This window comes from Gobio gobio (genome assembly GCF_949357685.1).
Source record: "Gobio gobio genome assembly, chromosome: 8".
Classification (NCBI taxonomy): Eukaryota; Metazoa; Chordata; class Actinopteri; order Cypriniformes; family Gobionidae; genus Gobio; species Gobio gobio.
The window spans coordinates 31472219-31498332 of record NC_137114.1 but is presented as its reverse complement, the minus strand read 5'-3'; the positions used below and the strand labels follow the sequence as shown (position 1 = coordinate 31498332).

At 39.2% G+C, this 26114-nt stretch overlaps 2 protein-coding genes across 4 annotated transcripts in view; both read right to left on the bottom strand.

Moving 5' to 3' along the window:
* mettl16 (methyltransferase 16, N6-methyladenosine) overlaps positions 1-305 on the bottom strand; it is a 48395-nt gene extending 48090 nt beyond the window's left edge. The window contains exon 1 of one of the 2 annotated variants that reach the window (XM_079824260.1): positions 167-305. The gene's annotated coding sequence lies outside the window, so the exon portion shown is untranslated. Of the gene's footprint in view, positions 1-134 lie in introns of both variants that reach the window. The other variant, XM_079824259.1, reaches the window with a different exon arrangement.
* A 146-nt stretch (positions 306-451) lies between these two features.
* Positions 452-26114, bottom strand: part of pafah1b1a (platelet-activating factor acetylhydrolase 1b, regulatory subunit 1a) — a 46754-nt gene continuing 21091 nt past the window's right edge. For both annotated transcript variants that reach the window (XM_079824262.1, XM_079824263.1), the window contains exons 3-11: positions 16547-16631; positions 13968-14042; positions 13563-13769; positions 11268-11436; positions 8809-8911; positions 8214-8442; positions 5921-6022; positions 5665-5821; positions 452-3695 (exon numbers count right to left, since the gene is read on the bottom strand). In XM_079824262.1, the coding sequence (XP_079680388.1) occupies positions 3622-3695; positions 5665-5821; positions 5921-6022; positions 8214-8442; positions 8809-8911; positions 11268-11436; positions 13563-13769; positions 13968-14042; positions 16547-16631 (1201 nt within the window). In that variant the 3' untranslated portion in view covers positions 452-3621. The remainder of the gene's footprint in view (positions 3696-5664; positions 5822-5920; positions 6023-8213; positions 8443-8808; positions 8912-11267; positions 11437-13562; positions 13770-13967; positions 14043-16546; positions 16632-26114) is intronic.

Here is a 26114-nt window from a genome sequence, read left to right as displayed (position 1 = left end):
CAAATCACAAACGTGTTCGGGGGTAATTTTCTCAATTCATGCTAAGAGAATACGTTAGCCAAACAGCTAATATGTTTACCAGACAAGACACTACAAACATGCAACTCTAACGAATAGCACAGGCGACACTCTACCGTTTAAATATATCGGAGGAATAGATGAATACCGATGAGTGGAAAACTTCAGTAGTTTCTCAGTGTTCAGCACACTCGGCTGTCATTGGCAAATCACGTTGTACCAACGTTCAAGTGTTTCTTCCCGGGTTCCGCTTCAGTCACAACTCTGCGTCGGCGCACACATATGTCGTCATGGGATCGTTTGATTTGAACAATGTAAAACTTTAAAAAAATATATATTATTTAATTTTATGTGTTGTGTATATCTAATTTATGTGTTGGACCTTCGATGCGAGTATTTTCTATGTATTTTAACGGTTCTATGTTATTTTGTTGTATTCAGATTTTGTATTTATATATATATATACCAGGTCATTTAATTCTTCTCATTTCAGGTCATTTTCTTCTTTTCTCCTGTCTGTTTTCTTATTTTGTAACAGTGGTTATTGTTCTTTTATATTGTATTTATATTTGCACATTTATAAATAACAACATATTTTCTAAATTATATCTGGCCAGATAAACCTTCATATTCTTTATGCAAAAAATTGCTTATGTCAGCCTAATTTTTTTTCTTCATATAAATGAATATTGTATTTGCAATTAATTAATTAAAATTTCTTTACATTTGAACAATTTTGCTTATAGTTATAAATATAAAAAAAAATGATAATTGAATATGGTGAAAATGTAATGAACCATAACTACTGGAAACTGACTGGCACATCCCAGTTTTGACTATTCATACAGCATCACAACCAACAGACACAATATTCACATATTTTCTTTAATTATGTTGCAAACAATAACATCCAGATATATTGTTAACAATTGGCTGTGTGAACAGTGATACCATAAAAAGCAAAGAGTCCCATTCAAGCTGTGAAGTCTGAAGCCTCCAGTCTATTCACAAAGTAATAGCTGATGATAGACCTGTGGCTGGAGGATGGACCTACAGACAGGACCTTCACGAGTCTGTCTGTACATAAACCCATCCGGCAGAAGTGTGCAGAAGTGGGATTGCTTGGGACCTGCGAACGGCAAACTTTCTCTCCGGACACATAAAAACAGGACATCATCATTGTCAAAACCAAGAAAGACCTTTTAAAGAGGCATGTCCAATCTTAAGGTCTAAAGGAAAGCCAATCATAAGGGAGTAGCACTTCTCATGGGGATAATAAACTCTGGACAATGTTCATACATGTTTAAATTACAAATGATTAGATTCTGCAATATTTTTGTCCAAAATTACCCACTTTTTTGGTTTAGGTTTACAGCCCTAGTGCATATAAATCTCTTTCGGTGCTGCGCAACACAGTGGAGCGACTGAAGAACCAATGTCAATCGTCTCCACCAGCATCTAAATCAAGAAACTACAGGAGGCATCAACGGTGTTTGCTTGTGTTGGGCACTTCTCCCTTGGGTTGCTCAGTCTGCCACAATCCCATAGCAAAATAAAGTCATCGTCTTTCCTTCATACAAGCACACACAGATCGGCCTCTACAACCACATACTGAGCGGCCCACTGTTAGCACGCCAGCTGACCTATCTGGTAGGGTGTCTAGCGTCATGAACCAATCATGGCGCAAAATATATATAAATCAGATTTCACTTTGACCATTTGAGGATGGTCGGATATCAAATGCGGCCAATGGTTCCCCACCAGACAGCTCAATCCTCAGTACGGTCACATGCAGCAGTGCTAAGTGGACAAGTACAGATCTCAGACTAGTCACTATCAGATTTTCAGCAGCAGTAGGTACATCCAGTACACACACAACAGGAAATCGCTTGATAATAGCATGGTTAAGCAGTGAATTCTTTATTATATAATTGCATTGGAATGAAAAGGCTGATTAAAATGCATTTTGAAGCCTTACATTGCGTAAACCTTCAATCCGATGGGACCGAAAATCCAACAATAGCAGGGATGTGCAAGTTAATTGAATATCTTTTGTCTTCGCACAAAGTCAAAAGGCATATATTTTCCTTAAAAGATATGGAATGGTTTATCTCCATGTTTGGGACTTTATCAAATCATTTCCCATTGTGTATTTATTTGTACATTTCTTACAGATAAAGCAGAGAATGTGCCACTCGTCACACTTAAGTAATGGCTTGAGCACCTGTGGTTATTTTAGGGATATTCAGCTATGGTCCACAGTATGAAGATCCCTTTACAATAGGAGTCACCATCAGGACTCTCCACAGAGAGAAACAGGCAGATCATCAGTTTGCAGCTCCACAACATGTTGGTTTATAATAAGATTGAGCTTTCCACAGTATCGAGTGTAGTTTTTGTTTTTTTTTGTTTCATTTTTTCACCATGGAAATCTTTGCACCCATTCTTTTAGGACAGATTTTTGCACATCCCCTGATGAGTGGAAACTTTGAGCTCTTGTCATGCTTTGCACCCCATGTCCAAACTGAGGGTTATGTTTTCTCAAGTCTCAGCGCAACTGCCATAGGGGGCAACGAGATCATTAAACAACAAAGGAAGAATCAGGAAGTCTTCATCTGAATGCAATCTTAACAACCGTTGAGGGCCAAATCAAGTGCTTCGTAGAGGCAACGTTTACACGTATAAGTTTGAAGTGCTCCTGAGTGACAGATAAATCATAGAGGTCAAAATCTTTCCTAAAGCTATCTCTGATTTGGGTCCAAAAACAACAACAACAACAACAACTCTTGCTGCCCACTATGCAGCATGGCTTTTTGGATGCAGGAGTTTTGTACAAATTAACTCCCATAATTAAGCAAAATTCTCTCTTACAGTGTAAAGTCATGTCTCTGGGATTGTACTTCTCAGTAGGACGTGTCATGACAAGTGTACAAAGATTTATTCCCAAAGTTTTCCAGACAAAACACATGAAACGTTCTTAGATGCAACCATTAAATGTTATCTAAATCCACAAGAAGAGAATGGTAAGTACACTCCAAAAGTGATGCAACAAAGCTACAGAATAACTCCGATAACAAGCCCCATAGACGATCAGATCAACTCTCCTCCTCAGCATTATAGGTTCGTTCTGTAGCCTTTGCCCCTTGAAAGGTCTCCAAGCTAGGCACAAACAGACTAAGACAGTGGACGAAAAAAAAGACAAAAAAAAAGACAACAAAAAAAGACAAAAATAAATCAGACACTGTCATTAAATTATCAGTTTAGTGCCCTACATTTAACCCAGTCAGCTTCTACCTTCGGTAGATCAGGCTGAGTGAAAGATCAGCCTGTGTTAAACCTATGGTACTTCTAGACAACATTATGTAAATTTACAGTATACAGTTTTGGATTCACCATGCAAGAATACTTTTTTTTATTTAATAGCTCGATCTACATCCAGAATAATTTACATAAAAGGACACGCTATTGAACCAGAGTTTGGTGGGTGATAACCGTGGTGTTTGAGTGCATCCAGAAGAGCAGGAGGAAGCTGAGGGGGAAGTGGAATGGGTCCGGGGGGTGGAAGGGAGCATGGAGGTGTTGTGAAGGGTCCTGCGGCTATGATCAGCGACACTCCCACACTTTTACTGTTTGATCTACACTTCCAGTGACAACGTACGGAGCCGACTTGTGGAAATCTGCGGAGAGATCAGAGACACTGTACTTTAGGAACACACAAGACGTATTTGACTGTTATATGAAGATTGGTGGGCTTTTTTTTAATGATGACTGATGCAGATACCTTAGAGATCACACCATTTCATTTTAAAGACAATAACACAATGCAATGATATTTATATTTACATGACATAATATTTACTAGATTAGAAATAAACCATTTGAACATCAATCAAATATTCAACTGGATTCAACCAATTTTGCAAGACTCGTGGAATTAAACATTTATCCGACTTTAGCAAATATGTATTTTGAACTGTAATTAGTCCAAAATGGCAGCATTAGCTCATCCAATGGCATGAGTTTAGAGCGGGGCTGTCTGATCATTTGACAAATGGAAGAGGAGGGGAAACCAATTCCATTTGGTGACTAGGGATGGGACGATTACCGGTTTCACGATAAACCATGATAAAATGTACTGACGGTTAGTATTATCGTTTAAAATTGAATTAATCATTAAAACTATTAGATTATCGTGATTTTGAAAACTCGCTGTAAATCCTGTCCAGTCAGCATCAGTCTGGCGCAGCGCGCAACATTGGCGGAAGGCAATGAAAGCGCTCGGGAGATTTTTCAGCCTTCTAAAAGGACCAAATCTGAGTTATTTTGGAATATTTGGTTATTTTAATATTTTGGAAACTTAATCGAGGATGGTCACCCTGTCTGCAGAACATGCAAGAAGAAAGTCGCGGCAAAAGGGGGAAACACTTCAAATATGCCGAGTCTACGTCTGGGAAATAATTGTTTTTTTGAGTTGAAATATTTGAAAAATGACTCACTTGACGTGAAGCTTCCGCGAAGAAAAGTTTGCAGCAAGTGGCTTTGAGCCAAATACGAACAAACAATTTCAAACAAGACTATTAAGGGCATTTAAGGGATAATAATGTATACTCATCGTACACTTATTCCACAGATTTTTTTTTTTACCGCATAAAAAATTACGGGGACATATTGAATTGAGAATGTTTTACATCTGACCGGTTTATAAATCCAAAACAATCAAGCAGACAAGATGATCACAACAATATCATAGTAGTATTAATAGTCAATTCAATACAATCAAAAATGGAGACACAAGACGGCAAGTTGCATTTGAATGAAACGAGAGCGCGCGTCCGTTGTGATACATGGATGCGCGCTGCTATGTGTTACTATTGACAACGGTCATTATAAGGCAGGAAATGCCACAGAATAGAATCTTGCTTAAAGTGCATAGAGCTGCTTGTTTTATTTGTGGTTTTTAGATTTTCAAATATAAAACTTGTTGAAATGTTTTCAGTGTATGCATCAGTTCTTTTTGAACTGCTTTCATCTCATTTTAACAAAACCGTAATATTGATAATCATGATAATTTTGGTCACTATAATCATGATATGAAATGTTCATACTGTCCCATCCCTATTGGTGACACTCATGGCTTAGACATAACACACTTCAGCTTTAAAACATACATAAAACACTTCAAATAGCAGGATTCAGAAGCTCAAACCGTGTCAAGAGACCTGAAGCCTCAAAAAGATATTCTCTATTCACACCAAAACCATCGTTTCAAATCAATAGTCTAGAAGACGAGTGTTGTGTACTGAAGTGCTTTTAAAAGGAAGTTTGAAGCTTCACAGGAGCGTACAGGGGAGCTGGCTGAATAACATCAAGTATCTCTAGAGAGCTTCAGTGCCTTGATCCAGTGAAAGGATCTGGACTCAAGCAGTTAAAAGACTGGAGGGTTCAGCGTCCTCTCTGAATAAGCTGCCAACGGTTGACAGGACTGCCTTTTGTAGAGTTACAAACTCCATCTAACCTGAGAAATTGCTTTTTGGGGAAGTAAGGATGGGCTATACACTTCTAAAAGGCATCTTCACCCTTCCTTGGTCATCAAAACAACTGATATGCATTTCAAGCGAGAAGATTACTGTATATACGGCCACTTACCCAGAGAGGTTACAAAATGTTCATGGGCACTCAAGGTCTTCATGCAGCGCTTGTTTTTGTAGTCCCAGATCCTCAAAGTCTTGTCATCAGCACAGCTCACAATGAACTTCCCTCCAGGGTGCACAAGAATCCCACGGACCCAGTTATCATGGCCAACCTGAAGATGACACCAACCAAAAAGATTCAGATTCAAATAGCATAAAGCTTCTCAAACAGTCACATTCTGCACAGCAGAGACACAAATTTTATGACTCACCAGTGTCATAAGGCACATGCCAATGCTCACATCCCACATCTTGATTGTCTTGTCTCTGGAACCAGACAACAGGAAAGGACCAGGTTTCCCGCTTTTCTTGGTCTGGCAAAACAAAACAGGAAAAAGAACGTTTGAACCTATGTTGGGGAATAGGGAAATTGCCAAAATATTAATTTACAATTGTTGAAAAGTAGTGAATACTAAAATGTGCATAAGAAAATGCATGCACTCAATTAAGTTGGATATTTTTATTTTATATAAAGATGACATGCACATAAACTACGATGGAAACACATTTACCAAATATATTCCAAAAAAAGTAATGCGACTTCCTCAACAGATCATGCAACAGCATAACTGGACTAAAACAGCAGAATGATCTTGTTGCACAGTATCTGAAGTGTTGTTTTGGTCATTCTGAAATGCCTCAGTCATCAAAGAACTGTCTTAAGGCCCCGATACGTCAATCGAAATCAAAGAACAAACTGGTGTGACGCCATTTTGAACAAAATCGGACCAAAACGAAGTTTTAAACAGCTTGTCAAAGCAAATTTTCCAGAAAAGTTCACTCCGGCTGGTAAACGACTTTAAACTACCATTGGTCCATGGCGATTACATAATAGGTAGGCGTGCACTGAGGTTCCGCCTTCTTTTATGTGGAAATCTTCTTCTTTATTTTCGCTGTTGAGTCCGTCAAGGTCAGACGTCTGCGAGTGAAAACAAACACTTTATAGTAGAAATTGATGTGAAATTCGAATTGAACGTTTAATACTGTAAAGCTGTTTGTTTAAAGCGCTTTATTGACTAAAGTGCTATATGGCCACTTGACAAGTGTCGAATTGCAGAGCTTGTGCACATTTCCACGTCGCTATTACCAGATACTTTCTTAACTGGTTCTCTCACTGTTGTCATTTTTGTTGAGTGTTTATTCTGTTATTGAGAGGAAAGAGAGCAGCACATATTTACATATACAAGTCGCTCTCAGCATCGTGGGCGGTGTCGGGATAATTTATTATATACGGAAAAAAGACCCACACTGTCTTCTACTGCAGCAACTTCCATTTTCCTAATTGATATTTGATGGCAATTTATCCGGAAGTAACGATTTTGTTCTCTTCGACTCACTGGATGGAAACGGTGCTTTATTTGCAAACGTTTTATGCAATATTCAAATTTTGCACGCAAGTTAATTTCACACAGAGTATGTGTGTATAGATTAATATGGTTCTTAGAAGGAAGATGCAATAGCGTTTAGTCAAGTCTTTAAACCACAACAAGGTTACAGAAGCTGCTTTATTAAGACTGATGCACAACAGCAACATTAGAAGAGGCAGAGACTCTAGCAGAGGTAAGTATATAACAGACATCGAATCATAACACCACTGATGAATTACGGTCCTTTGAATTCCACACCTCAAAATAGAGAACAGATACCCATTACACATCTTGTGCAGTCAATGAAAAGAGGGATATAACAAGAGAAGAGGTGTTTGGGGTCATGATCATCCATTCTTCACAGAACTATCTGAATGCATTATTACATTCAAGGCCTTATCTATTATTTCTCCTACATAAAAGGCCAACTCTGCTCGAGGGGAAGTGTGAACAAACACACAAAAACAAAATTGCGCTCGATGAGAGGCTGGCATGCTCAGACAAGTGTGTTCAGGCACAGAGCTGCTGTAATGATATACAAGACTGTGAAATTAAAATCTATGGCAGTGCTGAAGATGTCAAGAGAGTGTTTTAAATCCACCTGATCAGGTTCAACAAGACCAAATAATGTTCCTTATTTTATATTGAGGAGAAAGTTCTCTGTACACAATAGTAATTACTGTAAGCGTTAAAGGCTGTATTCCACATGCTGTGAGGGCTAATGCTTCATCAGATAAAGATTAAATTGGACACGGTTGATCATAAGACTGGCAAAAAATCAAAATGGTACATTCTTCACCGTAGGCCATCAACTGCTAATCCCACCTAAGTCATTTCATGGTCTATTTCAAACCATTGTCCATGACAAATTTAGATCGACAGTTGAAAACCATAAGGACCATCAAACTGTGTTTACAGTGCACAGCGAAGAGACCCATATGAAAATGTAAAAATGATGGATTACTTATGAAAACTAAGGGCCATTGATTCAAACATTGATTACCTGTTACCTATAACTATAATTATCATACATATGTAATGCATTCGGAAAGCATGTAGAATTATGGAACATACTAAATGCCACAAATATTTGCCATCGCCAATGCTACAGCATTTCCCCCATAATTTTTACTCTCACCTCTGAGCCGGTCGCCTCCAGGATGGTTGGATGAGCGCTTTCAGGGGCCCAAGAAATGCACTCCACCACATGCTCATGCTCACGCAGCTCCGCCTTGCATTCTTTTGTGGCCACCACCCAAACACGCACCGTTTGGTCATTAGAACTACTGGCGATCAGGGTCCCGTCCTGGTTGGGCCGCACCATGCGCACCCACTCTCTGTGGCCAGTGAATGTCTTCACACAGTACCTGTTGAGCATTTCCAACAAACAGATTTAACCACATTAATAAATTTCATTAAAATTCAGATATTAAATAATATCTGCAAATTCATCACATCTGTTTGCAAGTCACATCTGACTATTACAACATAAAAAATGCTTTGAGAGAAAAATGTTGCCTTGTTACTGTGTACAACATTTGCACAGGTGTTTTTCAGCTGAAGTAACTCAATACAGTAATTGAAAGGACTGTTGGAGAAAGCTACGGTTAGGCACATTGATCTAAAACCAACAACCTTTGTTTTAGCAGCCCAGGACTTTTAAACAATATGCATGTTCAAAAAATATAAATAAAGAGATGAAACCTGCATAGAGCATTTGCTAAATGACTTACCCAGTAGCCACCTCCCACATTTTAATGGTTTTATCCCTTGAGGCAGAAACTATGTGATCTCCATTGGGCATAATAGCTACAGATGAAACATTATGGTCATGCCCTGAAAAAAATAAAAAGGGTCAGTAGAGAATAAGGTATCAAATTTTCCAAACTGTCCTGAAATTGTCATCCAAAGGAGAACCAACAGTGTCTGAGATGGATGCAATGAATTCATTTCTGATTCAGTGCATAATGTACACATTTCTACCATACAAATCAGACAGTCATGCACATTAGCGTCTGACAATGTGCGGTTAAGGTTTTAAAACACATTGAACAATCTAATGGAGAAAAAGAAGCTGCTAATTTGCCTTGGGCTGCTTTGTTCTCACAGTGTGCAGGGAAAGGGATGAGCTAATTACACAGGACGCCATTTTTAAGCTCCCGAATAGATGATGAAACTAAGTAGCCTAGAAAAGGCAGTCTTAAATATGAGGGGGGGGGGGGGACACCACAAAATGTTATCTCCTCTCAAAGAGGATAATTAAACTGCTGTCCAAATCTCCTAATCTTCCGCTAAAGCAGCCGACCCACGAAGCGAGACGGAGAGAGAGAGAGAGAGAGGCGAGAGAGAGAGAGAGCGCGAGGACGAGCAGAAGGGGGACTTGCAAACAGAAGGTAGGGAGGGGGTTCCTTTGCCACCTCTTCAAAGATAGACTGCGCTAGAGCAGTCTACCCTAGTCTCAGGGCATCATGCCAGCTTTAGTGACGGGTGTAAATTACAAGCCTTTGGATTTTTGCATATTACAAGCTGGCGCACACATTATTTGGATTATACCCACTCAGGATTTACACATTTTTTATATGGATTACAAATGACTTGAGGGAAACTCTGAGAATACTTGATTGGTTTTCATCATGAAACATTAAAATATGTTTTTCGAGATGTTAACAAACATTTATGGATCGTATATGACAAATGATAGCGTACATCCATGTTATCTATCATTGTTAACCAACCAGCTGACTTATTCTTGAAATCAACATGGCAAAAGTGCATTTGTATTTTGATGCACAGTACCTGTGTTTTTGACTTGTATTGTGAGCTTCTAAACCAGTACAAATATTTGTGCATTTTTAGCATGAAACTGAATTGCTGTGCGCATTAGTGAGGTTGTGATCAAGTTTGAAGTTCATAATTGGTGGAATATAAGTAGCCCCCATCCCCCCTCTCTTCACAGCTTTTCACACAAACTGTTTTTGCACTTTTCCAAACCTGTGGTGAAATCTGACCCAAGCTAAAATGGGGGTTTCATGACACTTAAAGTGTTAACAATCCATCTAACACATGGAAAGATATGTTGACAAAATGCAGCACCCATAAGACAAAATGCAAATTTACTTGTGTGATCTCCCATTTGAAAAGCCTGAAGGCTTTAATTTCCAAAAAAAAATAAATTAAGGGTGCTTTCACACTTGGTTCGATTGCCTGGACCAAACCCAAGTTCGATTGCTCCCCCCTCCCCGTGCCCCCGCTGGACTGTGTTCATATTATATTATTCGGTTCCGAACCGGGGTGCGTTTGCGTCATCAAGGCAGCAGCTGTTTAACCGGTTGCTTAGTAACGACAGCGAGCGTGAAGGCGGCGAAATGCATAGTGTTGCTCACCTCACTTTTATATTTTAGTTTTTTAACTGTTGGTTTTGTTTCTAAAGCTTCAGTACGTAATGGCACTTGCGTCTATCTGCCGCAAATGTACTGCAAATGCTCTTAAAAAAACGCTGAAGACGAGCAGAAATTAGATTTACAGCTCTCTGCTTGCAGTATGTCAGTCATGCTCGTCAGGAAAATTAGTGAGAAACACATTTTTATCAAATCATACGTCATTAATAGCGGTTCACTTCCGCGATTTAGTACGATTGCGTTCACATCAGCAGTGAACCATACCGGAGTTCACATGAACCGTACCCACCCTTTTTAAGCGGACTCTGGTACGGTTCGCAGGTGTGCACCAAAACTGCTAGTGTGAAAGCACCCTAAAATTTACCAAGCAATTAGGATTTTAAACATGGGCACAGCCTAAGGAATGGCTTTCTGAAGACAGGATCTTTCACTTTCGTGGAGTGGAAAAAATGAGGTCCAAATTAATATAAATTAATACTTAAAAGTATTAAGTATTTTATTTATATTATATATTATATATATATATATATAAAATTAATTATTAATAAATAATATAATAATTATAAAATAAAAAAATTAATAAAACTTTCAAGAACAGCACAGTAATATTTGAGTAAATATGTTAAAGGCTGGCTCCTAATACAGGAAGAATCTCTCTTATGGATTTGTTGGCAAGCTGGCACATTAATGAGCTGCATTCAACACCTGCCTCCTGACACTCTATTCCCCCCTGAGACGCCCAATCGCTCCAAACAGCTCTCAGAACCAATGACAACACATTACACCATGCTCACCGTGCATGGTCCTGATACACTCGAAGCCCTGGAAGTCCCAGAGCTTAATGGTCATGTCCGCTGAACAGGAGGCCAGCAGCTTTCCAGTAAGGTCAAAGGAAATGTCCTGCACAGAGTCCGTGTGGCCCTTGAGAGTCCGCTCAAAGTCACCCGTTTCATAGTCCCATACCTGGATTAAACACAAAACATGTTTTAGCCCGAGATGCACATCTTTTCAATAAAAAAAGCCATTAACTTGTTTGGCAGCTTTTAATGATAAGGTAATATATTAAAAGGCAGGTTTGGGCTTGTAGCTGCTATTACATATTCAGTGAAACTGTAATGCAGCCAGCTTTTAAACACCATCAAACATGCCACATTGCCCTCTGGATATAATGATGTGTGAACATTTGCTCATTCAGTCTTTATCAGAATTTCATCCCACAGTAACCTTACAGTATTGACTGCACTCTCCAAGCAAAATTGTGGCAGATTATTTTCACATCACGTTCACCCTAAAATTCAGTTTTCATCATTTTCTTTATCATTAAAGCATTTTTGTGAAGTGAGGCAAATGTTATCTGCTTGTTCGCCTGGATGCAGCAGAATGATAAACAGCCTTAGGGCTTAATGTAAAGATCAGGTTTCAGCAGTTTCTAGGCAGCAGCCAGACACATAGGGATAAGCTCTGTCTGCTACATAGGGGGCCGGTGACAGAAGCCCTTGCACCTGCTTATCCGTCTCCTGCTTCCAAAGAGGGAGACTGAACTCAACCAGTCGTGTTCTGATAGAAGACATGCACAAGAAAAGCCTGATGTGGCACACCTGGGTTGGTCAAGCGCGTAAGCTTTAACCATGCAGCTGAGACTGCAAAACTATTATAGTGTATACTACATCTGTTTTTTGCAAGGACTTGTATCTGCCCTCATTGATCTGTCTGTATGTGCCTGATAATCAACATACTCACCTTTACAGCAAAAAACTATATAAACTAAATAAAAAAGGGGTGTGGAGGGGTTACAGGACCACAGCAAATCTAAATTATGGCTGATGCCAATAAGGCAATAATTATTTCCTTGTTATGGCTAATAACCGATAAATGGCCAATACTGAAATTATATACTACTTTGCTTTTAGTGCTTTATCTTTAATTTATTTAGGCAAGTGAATTTAGGCATCACAACAGTATAAAAAAGATGGGAATTCATTTTGAGATTTACTAAAGGTTACATTTAACAGATTTACAAAATTTAGAAATCAGAACATTTTTGTGGAGATGAAAGAAAGAAAAAAAAACATTTAAGTGCATGTTATATTTTCATGCGCACGTAGAAAATATCACAGTCGGGGGGGGGGGGGGGGGGGGGGCATGCCTGTGCATGAAACTGAACTGCAAACCTGAATTGCAAACTTTTGGCTGGTTCAATAACTAGACAAAGCAAGGGAACGGTCTTATCAAAAGGCAAAAGGGAAAGCTGTCAAACTGCTGATTTACATAAAAGAAAAATGCTGATTTAAAAAGAAAAAAAGGACCTGCCACAGCTGCCTTACCACTTCACACTGAGCAGAGGTGAGAGAAAAAAGCATCTGGCAGCACAGAAAAGGCTCCCTGATAATTAGCAATGGAATATGAGGATGGAGAGAATGGGACAGAATATTTTTGAACTAGCTCTAGCTGTCTGGTTGAAGGTTGTCCATGTTAAGATGGGGAGGACTGGGGATTTTAGGGAAGAGTTTGATATTACCAAATACAAAACTAGGGCACAGGAGGAGGGGGCACAGACAGGTTGTTGGCCATAGCTGCCGGCACTAAGGCAGAAGATGAATTACTCAAACAGCAAGTGTCCATGAAAATAGAGGAACCCTTTGTAGGACTACTTCCAAAAATAAAACGGAACATGTAGAATGGGGTGCCTTTCATATATTATACCTCTGATTTTTTTGGCTGATCTAAAAAGTGTAAAAACCTTCCCTCTTGGCTTTAAAATCAGCCAAAAACCCTTAATAAGAGGCTATAAATGGGTTTAGACTTAGGTTGTCTGTAGAGTTGCTGGGCTCGGTTATGAATAGCAGGTGGGCAGAAACCGGGCTTATTACCGAGGGAATGTCACACTGCTTGTGCAGACTTGTGTATATTTTGTGTCTCAAGAGCTCCTGTATGAAAAAAGTCGGGAAAAAAACAAGAGGACAGTGGCTGTCAGCAGTCAAACTTACAGCTCATTCAAGGCAAGAAACTGCAATTATGTCAGTCACCGGAGGAGGTTAAGATGTACATCATGCAGGCAGTGCGCTTGATAATGCCACAGAACAACTCACCTTTATTGTTGCATCCTCTGAGGCAGAGACCATGACACTGAAAACAGGATGGAAAATGACTCTGGTGACAGGACTCCTGTGGCCACTCAGGGCGTATCTCTCAGGGGGACGGGGGATCCATTCTTTGGGGTCTCGCTTCTGTCCAATTGGCCCACCTAAAGTAATCTCCTCTTTTGCCTCATTCAGTTTTGATTCTAATTCCATCACCTAGCAGAAGGCACAATGTGTAAAACTCAAACACACATCAAATTAAATAAGTGGTGACATTTTGGATTATAGTTGCTGTAGTTAAAACACAGCATTTATAAACCCAACTTTCGCCATTTCAGATCATGAATAGTCAATGAGTCATGGCTGCCTTCTCGGTTCTTAATAGGATTTGCATTAAACATGAAATGCACAAACCTTTTTCTGTAATCTGATGACTGATGTCCATTTCTTTTCCAAAAGACCTGCATACTTCTTATCCAATTCCTCATTCTGGTGACAAAAGATGATAGAAACTTTACACCTTAACATAACACACTGCATTAAAGAAATACAAGAATTACATACAGCCTTAAGCAAAAAGGGAGGCATACACCTATCACCCCAGTGGCAACTGTAAATTCCCTCTAAATCCCTTCACATGGGTTAATCTCTGGCAGACAAAGAGAGCTTACCAAGATTACAAATATACAAACACTGCACTGTGAAAAATTTACTTTAGGGTGCCTGGCACTAACTAGACCTTTCTGTAAGTCACATTTAGCGTTCAATTTGGAGACATAAATGAATCCCATTGGCATTTTCCAATCAACAAACCAGAATGAATAACTACAATACTAACAATGTCTTTAGGGGCGGGCGGTATGACTTGCGTTTTATATGTATAAATAATAGGGGTGTAAAGGTACACAAAACTGACGGTTCGGTACGTACCTCGGTTTTGAAGTCACGGTTCGGTACAGCAGTTTTACAAAATTGCTTTTTATTTATTTTTATTAAAAAGTGATTTACTGGGGGGAAAAAAGTGTCGTTGTTGAAATATCATCATTTCAGTGTCTGTCATTTTCATGAAAGGTTTATTTAAACACACATGAAATAATCAAAACATCACTTAACAGGTTAAGTAGAATATAATGAATATATAGGCTGTTATAGTGCATATATTTAGTGAAAGAGTTGATTTCTCTAGTGAATAAAATTGCGTGGACACTGAATGACTGCCTGAGGTAAATGTGACGCTACATGACATTGTTTAGTTTACAAGCAGTTATATTGAGGTCTTTCCGCTGTTGAAACACTGATTGAGCGATTACACCACATATGATATATGACAGTAAGTTGTAATGTATCCTCAACATACCTTCAGATGTTCATTCATGTTTATTCTTTAGGAAGAGATGATCGATCGCGTTCACAGATGATCGCGTTCACGCGCGCACTTGAACTGTGATCAGTCACGCCACATTAAAGTGTGTCAAAACGGCATTTATCGTTAGAATTTCGTGATAAAATTGACTGAATACTTAATATGTTCGTGTGGTTACTCGGATTGAAGTGCGTTCCGGGCTTAAAACAAGCCTGCTGTTAACTGTTAAAGGCTGTATTCGAAAACCGTTCAGTACACGTGCACCAAACCGAAAGCCCTGTACCGAAACAGTTCGGTACGAATACGTGTACCGTTACACCCCTAATAAATAATAATAATAATAATAATAATAATAAAGTATTAAATATATAATTTAGATTTATGTAGGGCCAAGAGCTCCTCTTAAACAAACAGAATAGGAATATCAGAGGCTAGCAAACACTTGCCACGATGGTTGGTTTTACTGCTGTGGATCATTACCTTCATTCCCAATTACACTTTATTCAGGACTAATTCTTATTCAGTCTAATTCTGAAGCATGAAAATCCGACAAGACCCTGACATTAGACATTCTTATGGTTGTGTTATTAAATAGGCAAGCTCAGTCTCAGCCAGACAGCAATATGAAGGTTCTGTTTGCTGATAGAAGAGTACACATGGTTTTGCTTCACTAGACTGGTCTCTAACCATCAAAAATGCAAAAGCATAAGGCAGCTCCCAAATCTATGGTGGATGAAAAAAAAAGGATGTGGCAGACAAAGAGAAAGAAAGGAGAGAAGCTCTTTTGGAGTAATATCAGAGGTGTCCAGCAGAACAGGTGTCGTTTCTGTGATGAGAAGGGGAGTGAGAGGGGTCGTGTCATGCGTCTCTGAGGGAGAGGGGCATTTAAAGCCTCTGCAGAGGTCTGATCCGCCATCTGCTTGGACCCTCTGCCACGTGTGGTGGCCAATGGCTAAATACCAGACCCATCAGCCTTACCAGCCTCTAACCACTCCCACCTGACAGTCCATCAGCTCCCTCCAGCCCTCAGAGAGCAACTCTTCATCTACAGTTATGCCTAAAGTCACAAACCCCTGCCACCTTTCAGAACATTTTAACAGCTGGAAGGATCGATGATGAGATCTCTTTTGCTAAATGAAGCCATGTTAATAGCATTCTGGTTAATTAAAGAGAGCTTTTAGCACCATAGACCACCTCTCGGTCGACAAATCTGATCAATAATTCATCCCCTTTCTTCCCTGTACAAAGAAAATAAACAGTTCATCTTGTGTTCAACAAGGAGTGTTTTCAAACAAGAGCTTCTGTGTGCACCAAGACCTCTCCCATTTCCAGACTGCATATACGCAGAGCCGTTTTCTGATGAATGTCAGTAATTCTCCTGGTCTATCCTGTGATAATAGAGAGACACTATTCAGTAGTTCTCTTTATCAGTGTAAACCATCGCTGAGACAACAGGGAGCATTGGGTTTTACATCTGCCAAACATCATAATTATCTCTGCACTGCCTTAATTCAGCACGTGCGCTGTCAGTCACAACCTCATACAGAGGCGCCAATTAAAAGGGGAATACTTCAAATTAAGAAATATTGGTTTGACTGAGGTTTAAATGGAGGGGGGTTTCCACACTCACCATGTCTAATTCTGCCTCCTTTTTGAAAACTGAATATGCCTCTTCATATCCGTTGGAACGAAGGTAATCAGCTATCGCTCGGTTTCTGAAAAACAAAGAAAAGCCTAATTAGTTCTCTTGATAACCAGGCTTTATGATTGTGGATTAAGAAAAGAGCTGTGGTAAGAGCTTTTAACACAACTGAAAGAACATGCGAGTCTGAGTACATATTCAGACAGTGGTATGTTGGAATTCCATTATGAGAGACAAAACAACTGCTCGTGGAAAACTCCTTAAGCTTTTCTGGTGAATCAGGCTTGATAAAGAGGGTGTGCAGGAAAAACAGATATATAAATTGCTCAGTAAATTTCAGTACTGACCCAAAGATGTGCCCTTAAAAATACACTTATGAAGACAGTATTTCTGATTACCCAAAACAGAAACAACAAAACCTAAAAAAGCATTAGTGTACAATTAGTGATGCACCGAAATGAAAATTCTGGGCCGAAACCGAAAATTTAAGATGCATTTGGCCGAAAACCGAAACTGAAGCCGAAAATGGCTTCTTTTAAAAAAGTATTCAAAAAATATATATAAATATATATATAGCTTGAATTTAAAGGTCCTGTTCTTCGTGATCCCATTTTTCAAACTTTAGTTAGTGTGTAATGTTGCTGTTAGAGCATATATAATACCTGTAAAATTATAAAGCTCAAAGTTCAATGCCAAGCGAGATATTTTATTTAACAGAAGTTCCCTTTCAAAGCCTACAACGAACGGCCGGTTGGGACTACATCCTGGTACATCCTGCTTTAATTACGTCAGTAGAGCAGTTTGTCGACTAACCTCCGCCCACAAGAGTACGCGAAAAAGGGGGCGTGGTCTTGTTGCTCCCACGTGGATAAGAGGAAGTGTTGCGTTCGGTTGCGTTTGTATAGTTTGTTTGTCGCCATGTCGTCGAGACGCTGTTATTTTCATCCCGGAGTCAAGTCACCTTTGTTTGGCTTTCCCAGGGACGCTGTACTTAGAGATCATTGAGCACATGCATCCCCGTTATGGTGAGAGGCGTGAACTTTCCGGTAACGTGCGCTCTGCGTGCGCTAAGCTGCTGTCGAATCACAACACGGGAACCGCTGGCACAATCAGAACTCATTATGTATTTCTGAAGGAGGGACTTCATAGAACAGGGAAATCTTTCGAGCCGTTTTGAGGACAGTGAAAACAGCAGTATACAGATAAGTAAATTGTGTGAAAAATACTGTGTTTTTTTACACGCGAAACATGAACACATGTTATATTGCACACTGTAAACACAATCAAAGCTTAAAAAAAAAACACGAAAAACGGGACCTTTAATGGATCTGAAAAAAGAAACTTTTATAAAGTTACATAAAACCTAAAATATTTTTTACAATAAATATAAATAATAATACCAAATAATATTATTCTTCAAGTTTTATGTTCCATCAAATAAAATAGTTTTTAACAGTTGTGCAAAAAAAGATCCACAATTATCTGAATAACTGCACAGAAAAATCACAGAATGGTTCTCATTAAGAACATGAGATGCTGCACTGAATAGTCTGTCTGTGCACTGTTTGTGCTGGTGCTTGGGGCAGATAAATACCTGCGTGCAATCCGCGCAAACAATGGAAAGCGGCCTTCGTTCGCGCGCCAGTAGTCAAGGGGATTGTCGCTTCTGTCAATGGGCAGTTCAGCTGATACGTCTCTATTTATTCTCATACCGCTGACATGCTTAATCTTTGATAGGCAGACGCGTCACGTGATAACAGCTCGACCGTGAGTGAAACTTAATAGCACAACGGCGAGCGCGTCGAGTATAAACGCCTCGTCCGTTTGGGGAGGAAAGCGCGCAGTCAGCGGAGGCTCGCGCTGCGGAGCCAGGCGAAAGTATAAACAAGCGCTTGCGCACGGATGGGAGGGGCGGGTGACATTCATTTTCGGTTTACGTTTTCGGCTGTTTTTTTTTTTTTTTCGGCCCGAAACCAATAATGCCATTTTCGGCCGAACATTTTCGGCGGCCAAAATTTCGGTGCACCCCTATGTACAACTATTTTAGATTTATCTACTTGTAAAGGGTGAAATGTTTTTATATTACCGATAACAATAAACACACAAAATGTATTTAAAAAAATGCCTGCAAATGGATATAGGCTAATTCGTTCTGGTTTCAGTTCAATAACATCAAATCGATCAAAAACATCAAAATCGTTGCTGATTGTTTTTTTGTTGTTGTTGTTGTTTTTGTCCTAAACATTGTGCATTCAACCTTTTTAGCTTAACTGATGCTTTCTTTGTTCTCACATAACAATTATAAAATTTGTTTAGCTATAGATTTTTGGATTCAACCACTTTATTTTACTTTGTTTAAGATAAAATTATATTAGATATCAATACATTTTATTTATAAAATAATTTTATCTATAAGTGTCATGCTTGTTACTTTGTCGTGTTAGACTATCCCATAGGATATCTATGAAAAAAATAGTTGCAATTAGCCATGCAATTAACTTAATTTGAATTAGATTTAACTTGAAATAACTCAAATATCAAAGTTGTCACAAAAAATTAGGGAAGGCAATTTTTTATACTAGTTGAAACTCTTTTCACATCATGATAGCAAATCAATAATAGAAGTGGTCTAAATATTTACATTAAAAGAAAAAAAAAAGTACATCTCTTCTGTAGAAGTCTCAGGACTAAAAAAAAACAGTTCATCCTATCATTGCATTCGGTACCTGCCTGTCAGCATGTATTTCCATACCTCCGCCCACCCATCACACATCATCAGTTGTAGATGTAGTGAGTCACCGGGCACCGTAAACAAACAGCAGCCACCTTTTACAGTTACTCCTGAACAGAGCTCATGCTGCGTTCACGGCATGTCATAACTGCAATTACGAGATTCTAACCAGAGCTATTCATGTGCTCAGACTCTAAGTTTCGCATTTTCTATGTCAACACTATCAACGCTGAAATTAATCTGCAGCAGTCAGTTGGTACAAGAGAGCCCTGTAAGTTTTTTTATGTCCATTATTATTGTTATGTGCTTTGAGACATGGGGTAATTTAAAGCTGCAGACTCTGCTGTGTATGTTCATGCTTTTTGGAGGAGGCGTGGCTTTGGGGAGCGCTCTGTAATGCTTTCAAAGCTAGTCTCTCAGAAATGGTCTATCCTACCTTTAATACAACTCCACAGTTTAAGTGGACTAAACAACATTTTAAGGAAGCATGAACACAAAGTAGAAACAACAATTTTGTTACATTGTACAGAATGCAATTTAACTTTCATCTTCAGAACAACGAATAAATTAACTTGCAACATTACAAAATAAAAGGAACATCAGATATAAGGATACATTATTTTTGAGAGGTAATGCGTCTTATTCCAAATACCAATAGTAATAAGATCATTTTAGATACAATTTTATAATATGTCTATAATAGATTTAATGCATCTTTGGACATTACAGAGAAACGGTGCTTTAACTGGAGCAACACCATGAAAGCGGATGCTTTTTGTAGGCTAATTCTGTCATGCGACACCACATTTATTTGCATTCAAGTCTTTTTTTCGATCCACAAAAAGGGTTTCCAAACTAATTGTCAATAAATGGTATTTATCACCAGCTATATCGATAAGCATTCCGAAGCGTTAAACCTTATTCCCCTATACACAGTATGGGTGATCGCAAATTTGTTCAAAATCAAAAGAGAAAAGAGCACACATTTAAAATCGATATAATACCCTGCATATTTATAGCAGCTCCCTGATATCTGCAGATTATATACAATATCTCCCCCATATTACATTAAAAAATAATGAGTAAAAATGTATTGTCCATTTTTTTCAATCATCCTGTACAGCTAAAAGAAAATGTGTGCACATTCACATAGAATACTTTTTACATTAATAGGGAAATAATATGTCAGTTCTTAGAAGGAAGGACCTCTGTTTTCAACACATTTTGAGCTGCTGAAGAGTCAGCAAGACTGTGGTGAGCGGAAGATATTCACTGATAGTGGTGATAGTGAAGACAAAGAAGGCTGTCAGAGACGCCACTCTGCTGTCCAAAGTCTTCCTGGCATTGTGATGCCAGAAGGATCCAACAGCCCAATATGGAAATGCTGTTTCAGCAAGACAGCCACATTGTGCACATTCTCTTAAATCAAGATCCAAAATCAAGATAGACAAAAAGAATTATAATATCTATAGACCAGACAACAAAGAGTCTAACAGCACACACAGGCAGAGGAAAAACTCTAGGTGTGGTGTGGTTAGAGAATAGAGATAAATGATATGATTATACAGTGTGTAAGCTATTTGGTGAATTGGTCAGTTCACCAAGAAGCAGACAATGAAGTGAAAGATCACTAGCACTACTAGCACTACTGCAGTCTGTGACTGGGAGGCTGCTCTGATTAAAGTCAAGGTTAGCATGAGGTTATCTCTCATGTGACAGACAGCAGAAATTAACTACATTGCTTAATGCTGAAGGGGTCATGCATGTGTGTGATTCTACTCTGCTTTGAGTGGGACATGCTCAACAGATACCTTTCCTAAAGCCACAGCTCAACAACAATGCTTCTTTGTGAGACAAACAGGGCCATTTAGCAAAACAAAATGATGATTATGGCCATGTACATTCTGGAAAGTTTTGGGAGCAACAACCGCAGTTAAATGCAGGAGTGAAAGCCCTGATTTCTGTGACTCAGAACACGTTGCCATTACACAGCGGTTAACAAAAAACATGGGTGACGCAGGTCAAAATAAATTCACTTAGAACCAATAATCTATTGGCAAACATCTGATAAATTTAATCAATTATTTGTCCAGTCTCTCAAAAATGTGCAGCTCTCAAAAGACTAGCGTTATATTTTGGATTTCAAATAAATAAGGTTAATTTTTGTGAATTAAATAATGAAAATTATGTTATCATTTACTCACCCACTTTCTTCTGTGAAACACAAGATGATATTTTGCGAAATGTCTGATTTTTGACTTCCGTACAATTGGAAGTCAACGGGGTGTTGCGTTTTGCTTGGTTCTCAATGTTCCTCAAAGTATCATCTTTTGTGTTCCACAGATTAAAAAAAGTACGCAGGCTTGGAACAAAATGAGGATGAGTAAATGATGACAAAATCCTTTTTTGGAGGACTATACCTTTAAATGGATATCATATTCATTTTATTAAAATTAATAATTAAAGGGTTTTTTCAGATTAGATTAGAGGTCTGCTCCCCGACCAGAGCCCGATGGGTTCAGAAAAATTTGTGGGGTTCGGGTTCGGGTTAATGAACAGCCTCGGGTTCGGGTCAGGTTTGGTTGTTACTACGAAAAACGAAATGGGCTATACATATAGTTTTGCGTGCCGTGTACTTTTCCCGCTTGCTGGGTTGTGACCGAGAGAGAAAGCACATGCACAGATTAATACACGCTCGCACACACAGTCTTGTCTGTCTGTCCATTTTTTTAATTGTATCATTATATGCATCATTTACATCACAAAACTGTTTTTCACATGTGCTACCACTCTCGCATGCCATTTCGTTCACAAAACAGCAGACGACAGTAAGCAAACATTATGAGTGCGATAAAGCAAAAATTACTGAGGGAAAACTCATCACAGTTGATGCAGGAAAAGTTGCCCTCTGGAAGAATTATGATCAAAAAGCCCTACTTGTGCGGTTACATGGTGTGGTAACCGGGCTGGGCAATTCTGGTAAAATTATGCTACCCTCTCGTTCACTGCTCTGCTCGTTTGCTCTGATAATAGTAATTTTCTTGGGCTATACCATTACTTGGATAATCTGTCAAAAAAATTAATCCGTTAAATTTGATTCTGTTGTATAGAACTGAATAAAGGAGAGTATATTGATATTTAATATTAATATATATTCTTTCTAATTGTATTGTGCTAAATGACTGGTTATTTTATTTGGCTATTGTATTATTTTTAAATGTTTTTAATAAGAGTCTAATAATGCAGCTCATGGATTATTGTCCGTGCAACACTTCCAGTGTTTTGTCGGTTACCCGACACGGGTAAATTGCAATCGAGGACTTTTTTTTTTAATCAAACGAGTACTCTAATTTATCAAATTCATCGTGACAGCCCTAGTTGTTCCATCGGTTTAGTTTGATTTTCTACTGTGAAACAACTAATTCAATGCGCATATGCGACCTGCGTGTACAAAGTATGACTGGTTACAATAATTGGGCGGTGCACATACTATTCTGGTGACGAAATTTGCATCACGTGCACTGTACTTGCTCCCTCACGTATGCATAAAAAAACACAGAATCCAGAAAAATGTATACAGAATTTCTGGAAAAGTGGGTTAAACCACTGAACTGATGCGCAGAAGGTTGCTGGTTCGATCACAGCAGTCCTTGAGCAAGGCACTTTACTCCATGTTGCTCCAGGGGGATTGTCCCTGTAATACGTACTATTCGCTTTGGATAAAAGGATCTGCCAAATGCATAAATGTAAAAAACAATTTCATATAATTTTGTATAACAAAGTTAATAACGTTTTATAAATTACAATAACAGGATGTTTCAGGACCACATGACTGAATCTGCAGCACAAGAGCAAGTCCTCATCAAACGTCAAACTATAAATCTCACGCAGGGCGGTGGCAGTATGTGTGTGCAATGTGTAAAGTGAGCAAGGAGAGCGGCTGCAGGAGAAGAGATGGAGCAGCATTACCTCATTCTTTTTGGAGGAGAGTCATCTCGCTCTAACATCATTTCCGCTAAGTGCTTGCTTCCGGATCCACATCACCACTGCCAGCTAGACAGCAACCCGTACCCCTCCCACATCGACTCCACAAACCCAGAGCATCTCTCCTCAGTAAACAAACAGTCTTATCAGACTCAGATGAGCCCCTGTGGGTATATCTTGTCTGACTGCCTCTGGTGTGTGGATTTGCTTTGCTTATTATCCAGCTGCCATCATGTATCAGAACATGGCATCACAGGACTGCAGAATGAGTCCCTTTGCAGGCTTTGAAAGTTGGTAACCTTTGTACAAACAGAAAAGGGAGTCTGATCTTCCCTGCAGCAATCCTATACATGAAACAACATGGCCGACAGAAAATGGCTTTCATCAAAGCCAGCACTCTCTCTTTGTGGCTCTATCCAGGGATTCTACACTAGAGCTGATTATTTCCTGACAAAAGGCTCCTAAACAGAGGTTGCTGGAAGTCTGCTGAGTAAGCGGACACAATGTGTTCTTGAAGCATCCAAGTGGACTGTACACTGGTTTCCAGTAAGAAAACATTTTCACTTAATGTCAGACCATAACAAATGAGCTTTCAAAACTGATGACTCTAAAACTAGAAAACCCCAAGAAATAATGCAGGAACCACAGCATATCTAACATTGTGACCTTATCAGTTCTCAAAAAGCCTCATTAAGTTTATGCCAGTGAATAGGTCAAACAATGGCTGTAATATGAACAGGGATCTTACTACAATCAAAAAGAGAGCATGTATTAAAATCATCATATAGAAACACTGCAGATATTAATGCATTGGTAAGGGAAAAAAAGAAAAATAACATTAAAACCAAAGAAATAGCAAGCAAATTATGAATTATGGTTATAGTGAGCAACACCATGTTGCTTACAACACAATATGGTTAACAATTAGGGATCGTTCTTTTAGACAACTTTCATTTCTTTTTTGTATTTTGAGATTGAAAAATAACCAATTCCCTGCAGGACTGCCTCAGACCCCTGAAGACCTTGCCATTGACTTGCACTGGAGGAAGGACCTGAATCATATCTAGGCACCACAAGAATATTATATACACGACCTGATAAAAATTGTGAAAATGCTTTTTTTTTTTTATTGAATAAAATAATAAATAAATCACCCTAGCAACCACTAAGCAATGCCTTTTAGCTACAAACTAAAACACCCACGTCGAAGCATAGCAACATGCTAAAACACTCCAACACCTTGAAGGCCTATATATTTTGAAAATCATTCAATGCTGAAAACTGAAACCCTATACCCAGAAAATGTGACACTACAGATTAGAAAGCCAATCAAATAGATGAATGAAACATACAGACAGTCTTATTTTAGTGATATGATAAATGTAGATTAATTGCAAGCGCTCCATGTTCTGGCAGTTCAGAGACGGCAGACCTTGAGCTAGTGTGTGTAAAGGGCACATGCAATTGGATGTGCGTATGTGTGCACAGCATGGGAGTGTTGAGCCAGCTGTCTCGCATACACACGCACAGCCCCTTTGACAGAAGCGTTAATGAGATTTGGGCTGCTCCGCAGAGGCCACACCCCTTAAGACGACTAGCGGAGTGGGGTGTTAGCACTAATGCTGTGTTTTTGTTTACAATCATTTGAATAAGTCCTGAGCCATGGCACAATCTCACGAATGCACACACAACACAAGCAGGCAGGAGCAGAGGGATTTCCACACTCTATCGGGAGGAAGCTTTAGATTACGCATTCACCTTCCCTCTCCGGTATGAAGGAGTGGCGTTTGGCATAGTAATCTCTGACTGCATGTGGCACTAATGCATGTATTATGTGTGTAAAGCTTTGCTCAGCTCCTCCTCAGGAATCTCTTAATTATAAACAACTACACAAGCACAAAATTGCCATTCAAACACCCCCTGCCTAAACCTTTTCTTAACATCTCAATTTTTGGCATTTCAATTACCCTATTTCAGCCCACCACAATAACGTTATAAATATCAATCTGAAGTCTAGACTAACTCTAGAGATGCAGAGGTAGCATCTAAGTCGATGGGTGAAGCCCCTAAGAGCAGCAGAAGGGCCATCACCTCCTGCGTGTGCCAGTCTGCAGATTAAACCCATACTGGTGATGGGATTCCTGCTGATTGGCTGGCAGCAGCTTCATCAGAGCTCGCCAGGGGCTGGCGAACAGGCTACGCTTTAGAATGAGGTGTTCTCCAGAGACCAGGCCTGCACACACCTGCCACACCTACAGCACAACACTAAACCTACGGCTGTCACAATGAAATGACAACCACAGACAAAAATGTTTGGAATTATGTGAATGTAAAAAAGTGAAAATGAGAGAATGCATTACATTCATAATGCGTGATATGCAAACTACACAGTGTTTCCCACACATAGACTAATTGGTGGCGGTGCGCTATTCGTTATTCATTAACTTTTTTAAATCTCAGGCCAAACTGCCAAACCTGCTTTTGATATGAAAGTCTAAGCTTTTAAAATTGAATACGAAATTCAAACAATAAATAGCGTTTTGGCGCTAATGTGGCATAACAGTTAAAGCCAGAGGCGTTGAAAAACGACGTCAGAGGCGTTGCGACATGCTCTCAACTCCCGGCGGCGCGCACGGTCACTTGGTTCACGGAGCTTCTAAACAAACCAGCGCTCTGTCAATGCATTTGAATGGCTTAAGTCCTTCACGTCCTTCACTCCTGCCTCACTCACATCGACAGCAAAAGTGGGAACTATGTCAGGCTGCTATTTATTGACTATAGCTCAGCCTTTAACACCATAGTTCCCATTAAGCTAACACACAAACTCCTGGATCTAGGCCT